This window comes from Siniperca chuatsi, linkage group LG5 (genome assembly GCF_020085105.1).
Source record: "Siniperca chuatsi isolate FFG_IHB_CAS linkage group LG5, ASM2008510v1, whole genome shotgun sequence".
In the NCBI taxonomy this organism is placed as follows: Eukaryota; Metazoa; Chordata; class Actinopteri; order Centrarchiformes; family Sinipercidae; genus Siniperca; species Siniperca chuatsi.
This window is the reverse complement of record NC_058046.1, coordinates 30,866,706-30,879,095: the sequence shown is the minus strand read 5'-3', so window position 1 is coordinate 30,879,095 and position 12,390 is coordinate 30,866,706. Positions and strand designations below refer to the sequence as shown.

Here is a 12,390-nt window from a genome sequence, read left to right as displayed (position 1 = left end):
TGTTATACCAGAACATGTTATTTCTCCTTTAATTACAGAAAAAAAGCATTATAAAGTCCAGTATACTATCTCCACTGGAGTATGGCGATATTCTGTATGTTCATGCTGCTGCCATTACCCTTAAACCACTGGATGCCATTTACCACAGCACCATTCTATTCATTACTCAAGACAGTTATATTAAAGTTATATGAAAAGGTCAGAGGTCATCACTGACATCTAGAAGGCATTAGCATACCTGTATTTTTATTTGTAAGGCCTTGCTATCTAAGTTGCTAAGATATTTAACATCCTTAGTCAAGTTCAAGTTGCGATGTTATATGTTGTGTTATTTTTTCTCAGGTCTCTGTTGTAAAAGAGATCTTGTTCTTGAATAAAGCATAACTATAGTGATGAGCACAATATTGTATGCACTGCACTGCAAAATGCATTTTGTCTTTAAGTCTGCAGAATTATCCAGACTGCTATTCATTTCATTGTTAATCCATTTTGTCTTTTTCATCTGATGTCTTCTTCACCTCCAGGGGATGCAGAGAACCCCTCGTCCCCAGAGCCAGAGGTCCTGGAGGGGCAGGGCAGCTTCAAGTTGGAGGGTTGGTGGTTAAAGCTAAGTCAGTTTCATGGCCTCATCATCAAGCGGTTCCACTGTGCTAAGAGGAATACCAAGGGTCTCTTCTCTCAAATCCTTCTACCCGCCTTCTTTGTCTGTGTGGCCATGACGGTGGCTTTATCTGTGCCTGAGATTGGTGAGATTTTACATAAATGGTTTAGAGTAGGTTACAACCTGCCTGGTGGGACAAAAAATCAGCAGTTATTTTTGTCCTCAGAAGCAGGATAGAAAGTGCATTCAGTGAAAAAGCAAGTGAATGCACACTGTAGTATTGGTGAGGTGTTCAGTGCTGATGATAACACTGATAAAGACAGTTCACTGTCAAGATATTGGTGAGTACATTTTTGTATGGAGCTGACAGCATTATTCTGGCCTATTAGGGATAAATGCATTCACCCAGCTGTAAAGTAGTCCCTTATTTGATGGCTGGAATAAAAACAAGCAGGACTCCTTCTCCTGAGGACAAGGATTCAAAAGCACAGAGCAATCACTGTATGTACATTTGCTTCTCTATGAATGAGTCTTACTGTGCTCCGATAACACAGTATTGCTAATCGTGGAAGAAGTATTCAGAGCCTTTACTTAAGTAAAAGTAGTAATACCACACTATAAAAATCCGTTATTACAAGTAAAAGTCCTGCATTTAAAATCCTACTTAAGTAAAAGTACAGAAGTACCATAAGCAAAATATACTTAAAGTATTAAAATAAAAATACTCACATTATGCCAAAAAAAAATGCTGATCTGATGGTGTTTTGTTTTCTTTCTATCTATCTGTTATGGCAGCAGCCGGTAGCTCCTTCAAACTTTGCTACATTTGTATTGGCTGTATTGCTGAAATGGTATTGAATGATGTCTCATTGGATTTGATTTAAAGGGCTAAGCCAGGGATGGGCAAACTTTTTGACTCACGGGCCACAATGGGTTCTAAAATTTGACAGGGGGGCCGGGCCAGGATATATATATGTATATATTACATTAGAGATTTGGCCTGTAACAAGTAGCAAAGCATGAATATGCAAGGCTCATTGTACAAATTGTTTTCCAAATGCATTAATTAAATTAATAAATTTCAGTTGAGTAAACACAGCAGAAAAACACAAATTCAGTTTCATCAAGTGCCAAAAGATCAACAACTTGTTGATTTATTTATTTTTTGCCAGTGCATCAATAAACAGCAGAAAAACTCAAGTTCAGTTTCAGTGGGAACAGTGTTGTTGAACTCCATGTTTTGCCAGTTCATCAAAATCTGGAGTAAGTTTTGTTGTGGCAATTCTCAGGATAGATCCGAGGTGTTGGTCAGTTAACCTGGATCTGTGAGGGGCTTTGTTGATGTTCATGACGCTGAATGTCTGCTCACATACGTAGGTCGAACCAAACAAAGTCAGCATCTTCTGTGCCGTCTTCCAGAGGTTTGGAAACATGGCTTCCTTAAGTGAAGCATAAAAGTCATTCAGTTTAAGAGAGTTGAACTTCTCCTTTAAGACTGAGTCAGACTGAAGATCGATCAGTTCCAATTGCACTTCTTGTGGTGCGGTTTCAGGGTCTTGTGACAGGGGACAGGACACCAGTGACTTTTCAATGTTTTCAAAGTCAGAGAAGCGACGGCTGAATTCTCCGTGCAGGTCATCCAGTAATTTTCTGTATTTCTTTGCGTTTCGCGTCGCCTCTTTCTGCGTGCCAAGTGTGGCGAAATGAGTGAAAGATGTGTTTGCCATTTGTCTGGAGAATAAAGTTAGCTTAGATTTGAAGGCTGTAACATGTTTGTACATGTCGTGCACAAACTGATTTTTCCCCTGTAGTTTTACATTCAGCTCATTCAAGTGTGAAAATATGTCCACAGCAAACGCAAAATCACAAAACCAGTTCTTGTTGCTTAGCTCAGGAAATTCGTCAGATTTCCCCACCGACTCCAAAAATGCGCCAATCTCCTCTTTCAGGTCCCACACTCGTTGAAGCACTTTGCCCAAGCTCAACCAGCAGACACGAGAGTGGTACAGCAACTACTGATGGTCCGCATCAGTTTCCTCTAGGAACTTGATGAACTGACGATGCTGTCCCCGTGCGCGTATACAGTTGACAAGTTTAACGACTGGATTCACGACATGATTAAGCTGCAATATAGACTTGCAAAGCGATTCTTGATGGATGATGCAGTGAAGGAAAATAACATCCTTCCGTTATCTCAAAACTATCATTAATCCCTCGGATGAAAATTTGGAGCTGAGCAGTGTCTTTTAAGTTGTTGCTTTCATCCAGTGCTACCGAATATAACTTGAAGGACTCAGCTTTTTTGTTAATTTGGCTGGCTATATCTTCGTCAATCAGTTCCACACGGCGAGTCACAGTTCTGCGTGACAAACTGATTTTTTCAAACTTGCCTTGGCTCTCCGGACACAAGACACCTGCCGTCTCTACCATGCATTCTTTTAAAAACTCGCCTTCGGAGAAAGGCTTGCTAGCTTTTGCTAATTTGAATGCCAGCAAAAAACTTGCCTTGGTACTTGACTCTTGAATCGCAATTTGCTGGTGAAAAAAACGTTGCTGAGTCTGTAAATTAGCTGCCAACCTCTGAGCCGTAGCCGCCCGTTCCTGCGCTGACTGCTTGCTAGCATAGATAGCATGCTTCGTAGCAAAGTGACGGCTGATATTATACTCTTTGAAAACCGAGACGGTTTCTTGGCATATTAGGCATACAGCCTTTGATCGGACTTCAATGAAAAAACATTTTGTTGTCCACTCCTTATTAAAAACTCGGCACTCACTATCCACTTTTCTTTTCTTTGATAAGCTCATTTTTGCAAAAGGGCTCATAAGTGAAGAAGAGACTAATACGCGCGAACAAGGTCAATGTAGCAGTGCGCCATCTTTTGGGGAAACGTGGGCATTACAGGGGAAAGGTAATTGGAACAAGGTTTACCAGTACCGATTTTAATATAATTTGGTCACGTTCGGCGGGCCGGATTAATAAGTGTGTGGCCCGCGGGCGGTAGTTTGCCCATGTCTGGGCTAAGCCAAAGTTGTTCAAATCAACTGGATCAGAAGATTTTGACTATGGCAACGGCTGCGCGTGCAGATGCTGCAGCCTGTAACTCCTTCAAACTCTGCTAGCTTCTCTCTTCTTGTTTTTCCATGTTTCTGCTGAAACACGTATTACCTATGAAAGTAATACATCATTGTTGGTATTGGAAAAGAAAACCAAGGTTTTGATTAAAAGAACAGCGGACCTTGAGCCAGATCAACCGGACCAGGCAGGCCCCACGGTGGCTGCTGTGATCGCCCAGGAGGAGAGAGGAAAGACAGCCGGGATTGGAGCCATACTAGCCCAGCTTGGATTTAAGGCAGCTCCAGGCTAATGTCTGGTCTGGACGAAATGGGACTCAGTCTGGCCAGAGGAAAATCAGACTGTTGTGCCTACATCTTTACAGAGACCTGCTCCATCAACATCCCGGATCAAGCACTCGACAGGCGGGCAATGTTCCGCAAGACTGTGGCAAGATGAAAGTAGGAGGCCTCTGTGTTTTATCGATGCTTGGTGCTCAAACACAGGCGAGCATTGTCTGGACACTGTCTCACAAATGTCAAAACTTTTTATGTGAAGATGGACACCATATTATCATCGATGTCTATCTGCCATTTACATTCCATCAGATAAAATCAAAAATAAAATAAAATAATAAAAATAATGCCCTGCAAAATTTCCTGGGTTTTTATGTATATAAATAACTTTAAACAAACTTTCATTATACAACCTTGTAAAATGATAAATTACCTTGTACATGATTCTATAATCTTCATTTTAAGAAAATCAAGTTTGAAAAACAGCATTATGGATGTTTCTGTAAGGATAGTGTTTTAAATGTAGGTAAATTTGTTTTAAAAAAAATGCTCTTGAAAGTAATATATGTATCTTGAAACAAGAACAAATAAGGCAATTTGCTACACTACAATTGTGAAAAATGTTATTTTATTAGACACTTGAAACAAGTTCATAATCTTTAAAAAACAGGTCTGGCAGATTGTCACTTTTCTTATTGACTTTGAAGCCAATAAGATTTTGTGCACTGAATAGTGTATTATATTTTACAAACTGATCAAATAACTAATTAACAGGTGTCAAATATAGTGCAGTCAAAAGTAGAATAATTCCCTCTGAATGTAGTGGAGTAGAAGTGTAATGTCACAAGTCAAGCAGTTCAGTATTTTAATGAAACAAAAGGTGTACAGCAGGCTTACGGTCACAAACAGGCAGGCAAAGTGGAAAACAGGATGGCAGTCCAGCATGATCCAACAAAAACCCAAAGTGACAGACAGACAAACTCAAAGTCCTAATAAAAACAGGCAAGTCCAATAAATGAAGTAAATCACAAAAATAGTTGAACGAGCTGGAAAGCTTGAGATGTGAGATGAAAGACTAACTGGCAGAAAAAATGGGGGAACCACACCAACTAAATACACAGTGAGGGAAAGATAACAAGACACAGGCGAAACTAATTAAGGCAGGCAAAACAATCAAAACTGGAGGGAAACACAAAGACAGGAAGTGAAGTTACCAAACACATGAGGATAGGTGAGTCTACAAAATAAAACAGAAAATAACTAAACTCAAACCCAAAACCATATATAAAGTAGTAGAAAAATTAAATAGTCAAGTACAAGTAAATATTGTACTTAAATACAGAACTTAAGTAAATCCACTTTATTACTTTTCAACACTGGGTATTGCTGAAGACATCAGATGAAGGAAAATTTTATGACCTATTCTGCACGCTGTACCAAAGTAGGAAGCAAATGCTTAATGTTGACAAAACTGTTCACTTTTTGCAGTTGAAGCTCTTAGCAATAAAAACATCCTAAATGATCTTCATTGTCAGTAAATGCTGATGCTTTGCACTACTTAAAATAAATAAAAGAACCCGTAACTGATGGATGAACATTCTGTTTGTCTTGTTTTACAGGAGATTTGCCACCCCTGATCTTGTCCCCATCTCAGTATCATAACTATACCCAACCTAGAGGCAACTTCATCCCCTATGCCAATGAAGACAGACCCCAGTACAGGTAAGATCGTTTTTTTTATGGTTACATTTCTATGCAGTACAATGTCTTTTAGTACTATTTTTCTAGATAAGGATGAATGTAGAAAAGAATGACTCAAACGATTGGTTTTTTGCCCTTGGAGAAAAGTCTTTGCAAAATGTCAACAGACAAGTTGGTTTTAAGATCTCCAATCCTGACAGCTTCAAAATGAAGGAAGAAGGAATGTATGACTGTCAACATGGTCTGCTCACACTGACAATGCTAACATGCTGATGCTCAGCAGGTATAATATTTACCCTGTTCATTATCTTAGTTTAGCATGTTAAATGTTAGTTTAACATTTGCTAATAATCAGTAGTACACTTGACGCTGATGGGAATGTCAGTAGTTTTGCAGGTATTTGGTCATAAACCAAAGTATTGGACAAATAAGTGGTGGACCAACCAACCAGATGGCTAAACTGAGTATGTGGGTAAGTGAAGATTTTGGAGGAAGGCTTCCAGAATATGTGTCTGGCATTCAGAACAAAAGCAGGGAATAACTAACACAGTTTTTTTTTAGAAATATAATGCAATTTCTAATTATAATTATAATCTAATTATGTCATACCCGCTAACTGAAAGCACAGACTGGCCATTTTTTAACCCTTCCTGCTTCAGTTTCCAGGCGGTGCTCGGGAAGCACACAGGAGATTTCAGGGTTAACCCCCTTCACTTTACTCAGCAGTTGGCAAGCAAGACATGGGAACTTGGCCTGGGTCTTGATTTATTTAGTGAAAAATGTAAATGAAATTTTACTCTGTTCCAGTTGCCAGCACCTGCTTGCTCTGAGGGCTGGCACACTATCACTCCCTGCTACGCACACACTACACACTGAGCTATTCCTTAAAGTAGCTGTGTTGCTCTTACAACACATTGTACAATTCCTCTTTGATTGTTATAGCACAATTTAAAGAATAGATTCACATTTTTTAAGTCTGTCTTAAGGCAAGGCAATTTTATTTGTATAACCCATTTCAACAACATGGCAATTCAAATTGCTTTACATAATACATAAAAGCATCATAGGGCAATATAAAAAGACAATTAAAAACACACTTAAAGAGTTAAATAGAAAATAAAAACAAGATAAAACAGGAGAATAAATGTTACAGTGCAGTGTAAGAAATTAATCATTTGATTTAATAAAAGGCAGCAGCATACAAAAAAGTCTTTAGCCTTGATTTAAAAGAACTGAGAGTTGCAGCAGACCTGCAGTTTTCTGGGAGTTTGTTCCAGATATATGGTGCATAAAAACTGAATGCTGCTTCTCCATGTTTAGTTTTGACTCTGGGGACTTTATGAAGCAGACCTGTCCCAGACGACCTGAGAGGTCTGGATGGTTCATAACGTAGCAGAAGATCAGAAATGTACTTTGGCCCTAAACCATTAAGTGCTTTATAAACCAACAGTAGTATTTTGAAATCAATTCTTTGACAGACAGGAAGCCAGTGTAAAGACCTCAGAACTGGACTGAACTTTGTGGTTTTTAACATTACTGATTGAAGCTGTGTGCTGACTTTTAATTGTTCCTCCTTGGCTCTAAAAACAATGACTTCAGTTTTATCTTTGTTTAACTGAAGAAAATTCTGGCACATCCAATCGTTGATTTGTTCAATGCACTCAGCGCTTGTATTGGACCATTGTCCCCTCCGCTCATTGTTATGTAAATTTGTGTGTTGTCTGCATAACTATGGTAGTTATGCAGTACTCATCATTGCACTATTACTTATTACTTATATTATTACATTGTATTATTATACCGTCCACACTTATCAACCTATCAACCTCTAAATCCACTTTTGTACTTACACTTATTTAGCTTTTATACTTATATCCACTTTGTACTTATTTTATCTTACCTGTATTATAGTGTATTATATTTTGATTTGCTTAGTAATTCTATTCCTGTGTGCATTGACGTGATAGTGAGCAGCTGTAACAATATCAATATTAAGTATTTCTGATTCTGATTCTATAACATATTTTGTTGTTTTCCATAATCTGAGCCAGTGGTAGCACGTAGATGTTAAACAGAGGAGGCCCCAGTATACATACAATATAGTATTAAAACAATACTCACATGCCCATGTGTACATTGGAAGCACTGTTGGTTGCTTTAATTGTTCATCCTGTCCATACTGGCCCTTGGAATGCATTTTTACACAGACAGTAGGAACCAACAGTGGTTCCAATGTACATAAGGGGCACGTGAGTATTGTTTTAACAGACTTGAAAAGTGTGAACCTATCCTTTAACATATCAAAACAAATGCATTAACAATCAACAACAACTACTGGGCCATCATGGAAACAATTAGGTCAGTTTCAGGTGAAACTAGCTAATCAACAGATACTCAGGTAGACTCCTTCCTGAGGGCAGGGCTTATGTAACATAGAGTGTCTTAAATTTCTGAGTTCCCGTTCCATTTTTTCACAATTGAGAATGACTTCCGGATGGGAGCCGAAACGTCTTGATTCTGAAAACAGTGTCCAGATGACTACGACTGAAACCTTTTCTATGATAGAACACTCCTGGACGAATGAGGGACTACACCGTCTAATCAACAACAATCAAATAGGATTTGCACAGTGTCCAACATTCACAGCTCTGATTGGCTGATTGCGACTCTTATGTGCAGCACACAGGAGAGGAAACATGTTATAGTAATTTCCCGACACCAGTTACTAATCCGTGCTTTCATTTAGTTGGCATAAATAGCAGATGACATTACCTTAACACTATCTAAATCCCCACCCTTTTACTCCAAAGGTCAGATGTCTTATTCGTAGTATAAACTGTAAGTAAAAAAAGTATGTATCCATTTGCTTGATTTATCAATCCATTCATGTAGATTTTCACATTGATATTTATTTTACCATTACTATATGACCCTTTGTGGGCTCCTTAAAGGAGAGACTGTCCAAATCAAGGTTAACAAAGCTCAAGAGGCATATATCTATAACAAAACTAAGCAGGTGTCTGTGGTGCTTCTTCAAAGTCTGACTACATATGCAAATAAGATACTTCAGTTATTTGGTTTTTACAAATTATACTTTTAAAAATCAAAGGTCTTCATAATTATGCTGTAATTCTGTATATTCATTGGCAGAAAAAAATAGTTTGACTGTACAAACCCCTAGCAGACAGGATGTTATATACATAAATGCTATATTGGCTTTATACAAAACACATTTAACATATTTTTTTACAAAAGACATCTGCTTCTGGACAGTTTATTATTACCTTTATTTAAACTCGAAACATCATTGAGGGATGGCCCACATTTACAATTATGTTGAGAATTGATTTAAAAGATACAAAGAATAAAAGATACAGAAAAAATATTATTAAAATAATTAAAACAGTTAATTAGAACAAGTATGTAAATATAGTACATAAAAGATACAGATACAAAAACAATTCAAGTAAAACAGGTACAAACAAAAGCTGAATGGTTTTTGATCATGGATTTAAATTCACCAAGGGGTACCAAAGTATTAATTTTTAGGGTGCTTTGTTGAGTTCCAGGTAGACGGCGCATAGAAACTACAAGCAGATCTTCCAAGCTCTGTACAAACTCGAGGAACTTGCAGAGGAAGCCAGTCATTAGACTGTGTTTGATATAGTCCAGAGGATCAAACTAGCATAGAAGAGATGTAAGATGGCAACTTCCCAATAAGAGCCTTGTAAATAAACAAATACAAGTGCCTATCACGTCTCTCAGAGACCACCCAACTTTTTTGTACAAGATGGCCTGAGCAGAGGTCTAACTCGCCCCAACACTGTAACTGAAAACAACTGTGAGGATGTACAGGGCCTTAAACACTGAAATAACATAAAATCATAGTACACAGCAGTGGTTTTGTTAACAAATTACAAATGACAAATTACATTTTGGAATAGATCTCTTCTTCTTTGGCCTCCCCTCTCAGGAGTAAGCTGTCACCAGACGCCAGCCCACAGAAGATAATCAGCACCCTCAGTCTGCCCTCGGGTGTGGGTGCTACCTGCGTCCTCAAAACCCCTTTTAACAGCACCCTGGACCAGCTGGCCCAGACCCTCAACCCCAGCGCCAACAACTCCAAGACCCTGGCTGCCCGCTACTTTGACTCCATGTGTCTGGACTCCTTCACCCAGGGGGTCCCCCTCTCAAACTTTGTACCTCCACCTCCTTCACCGGCATCTTCAGATGACCCAGACCCTCGCTTCGAGGACGGACTGTGGAACTTCACAGTCGCCCCTCCAACCACAGTCCATGGTAAGTCTATCCCATAATGTTGGTGACCACTTTTATATGTGCAACCCACTTGCACACATTACAAATAATATTATAAAGAGTACGGTCTAGACCTCCTCTATATGAAAAGTGCAATGAGATAACTTCTGTTATGAATTGGCGCTATATAAATAAAATTGAATTAAATATGTGTAGTTTCAAATATATCTTACAGAGATATATCAACCTGAAATCAGACTTAAGTGTTCTGGTAATGTCTCAATATATTTTATCAATTTCATAACAGATATACAAACAATAAACACACAAAACAAAGTTTTGGTTGGTACCTGCCATCAGTGTATGAATGGGGTGAATGTGATATGTAATTGAAGCACTTTGAGTAGTCAGAAAAACTAGAAAGGCGCTATATAAGTACAGTCCCTTTACAACAGTACGAACTGACACGGAACACGGGTGGGAGACACTGTCCAAGATGGCGTGTAGTTTTGCTGGCCAAACTACACGCCATCTTGGACAGTGTCTCCCACCCGCTCCATGACGTGCTGGCTAAACAAAGGAGCACCTTCAGCGGAAGACTCATCCCACCAAAGAGCACCACAGAGCGCCACAGGAAGTCATTCCTGCCTGTGGCCATCAAACTATTTAACTCCTCCCTCTAAGGATTAGTCTGTTTGACCCTAGGTCACTAAACTGGACATTGAGCATTACATCTTAATAATAATTGTGCAATATTCTGTTTACTACTCAAGTGCAATATTAGTTTTCCTTGTTAGTTTTTCTTATTACTGTTACGGATATACCTCAATTACTCTCGACAGTACATGCACCTCCGCTTTTACTATTATTTATTACACAATTAGTGACATTGTATTTATACTGTACTTCACCATCTACCAGTAAACCCACTTGGTACTCGACACTTAGTTTATCTTATACTTATACCAACATGTTACTTAATTTATTTCTGACCTGTTTATAGTGTATAATATCGTTTTCTCCTGTGTGCACTGACGTAAAGAAGAGCTACTGGAACAAAGAGTTTCCCTACGGGGATCAATAAAGTATTTCTGATTCTGATTCTGATTCTGAACAAAGGAAAAACTCTGACTAAATACATTTAGGTAGGGGAGACAATGAGACACAGGTGCAATTAATTAGGGTGGGGCAAACAATCAAAAGGGAGGGGAAAGTAAACAGACAGGAAGTAAAACAAGACACACAAGGAGAGGAGAACACTTCAAAATAAAACGGGAAACAGGCCAAAACCCCAAAACTATGACAAAAATGACAATAAGATTCTTCCCACCTACACCACTCCAGACATCGTCACCAACAGCAGTTTCTCAATTTCGCCCCCGTCAATATTCTGCCGCTGCAGCCACCAATGGAAGCAGCCTGAAAGAAAACAAACAAGACCCCCCCCCCTCCAAAGAATGACTGGCATTTCTCAGAAAAACAGTTTGATATGTTTGATAAACCGTTTTATATTTTCACCTATAATAAGGCCTTATATAAAAGGCTGCTGATTCACAATAGAACCATATTTTGACAATCTGGTTGCTTTGGAGTGTAGGGGCACTACCTGTAGACCATCAGTGCAAATATGATGTAAATACAAGTGTCCCACCTGAAGGTCTACATGTCTCCACCACAAAACGTAAAGGCCTCGCCTTCGCTTCCCTTTTGGCTAACGTGCCATTTTGTTCTCATTGGTTGTAGGTCTGGACCTTTGTCCCCTTTGCAGGTCCGTCCAGCACAACACACCCAGCTCATGAAACTCAGATCAAACTGTCAAACTAGGCAGTGCTGATCAAATATGAATTATTTATTATATCTGTTACTGCATTGCCTAACACATTTTACTGTACTGTTTAGCTGTAATTTGAGAAAGTTTGTGACCAGGCTGCCATTTTTTTGTCGCTTGAAAACAGACCAAGCACTGCCCCAACCTGCATGTGTCGCTCAGTGCTACGTCAGACGTTTCGTTGCTCTGATTAATTGTAGGTCTATCAAACTGTGTCCAGAGGCAGTTTGGTCTGCACCCATTGATAATGCCCATTGGAAATCGAAAATGAACTGAGTGGGTCTGACGATGCCAGACTACAGCCTGGTGGAGGTATGGGGTCGATAAGAAGGAAATGGACATTGGTTAGGGGTGGATGGGGGGACTGGGGGGTTTTGTTTTGTACACTGTTGCTCCTTGACAGTTTTTCAGTTCAGCCTTCTGTAAGAAAAATTCTATTTAAAAAAGAAAGATATATGAGAATTTGATAAATAACTTTGGCACAAGACCAAAGACAATCTGTTATGATTTGCTGCAGAAAACTGAGACATCCAAGCACTAAATGTAATGCCAAATTTGAAAGTCCCCCAGGTTTTATTCAAATAGATACTCAAATCAAACTCAATCAAACTCTTTAACTCCTCCCTCTAAGGGTTAGTCTGTATGACCCTAGGTC

General features: G+C 39.0%; 1 protein-coding gene across 14 annotated transcripts in view; it reads left to right on the top strand.

Annotated features, from left to right (window-relative positions):
* Window positions 1-12,390, top strand: part of abca2 (ATP-binding cassette, sub-family A (ABC1), member 2) — a 239,527-nt gene that overhangs the window by 139,658 nt on the left and 87,479 nt on the right. For all 14 annotated transcript variants that reach the window (XR_006377943.1, XR_006377941.1, XR_006377942.1 and 11 more), the window contains 3 exons: window positions 525-746; window positions 5,569-5,671; window positions 9,624-9,949. Coding sequence is in view for 11 of the 14 variants with exons in the window: in XM_044195602.1 (XP_044051537.1) it covers window positions 525-746; window positions 5,569-5,671; window positions 9,624-9,949 (651 nt within the window). In the remaining 3 variants the exon portion in view is untranslated. The remainder of the gene's footprint in view (window positions 1-524; window positions 747-5,568; window positions 5,672-9,623; window positions 9,950-12,390) is intronic.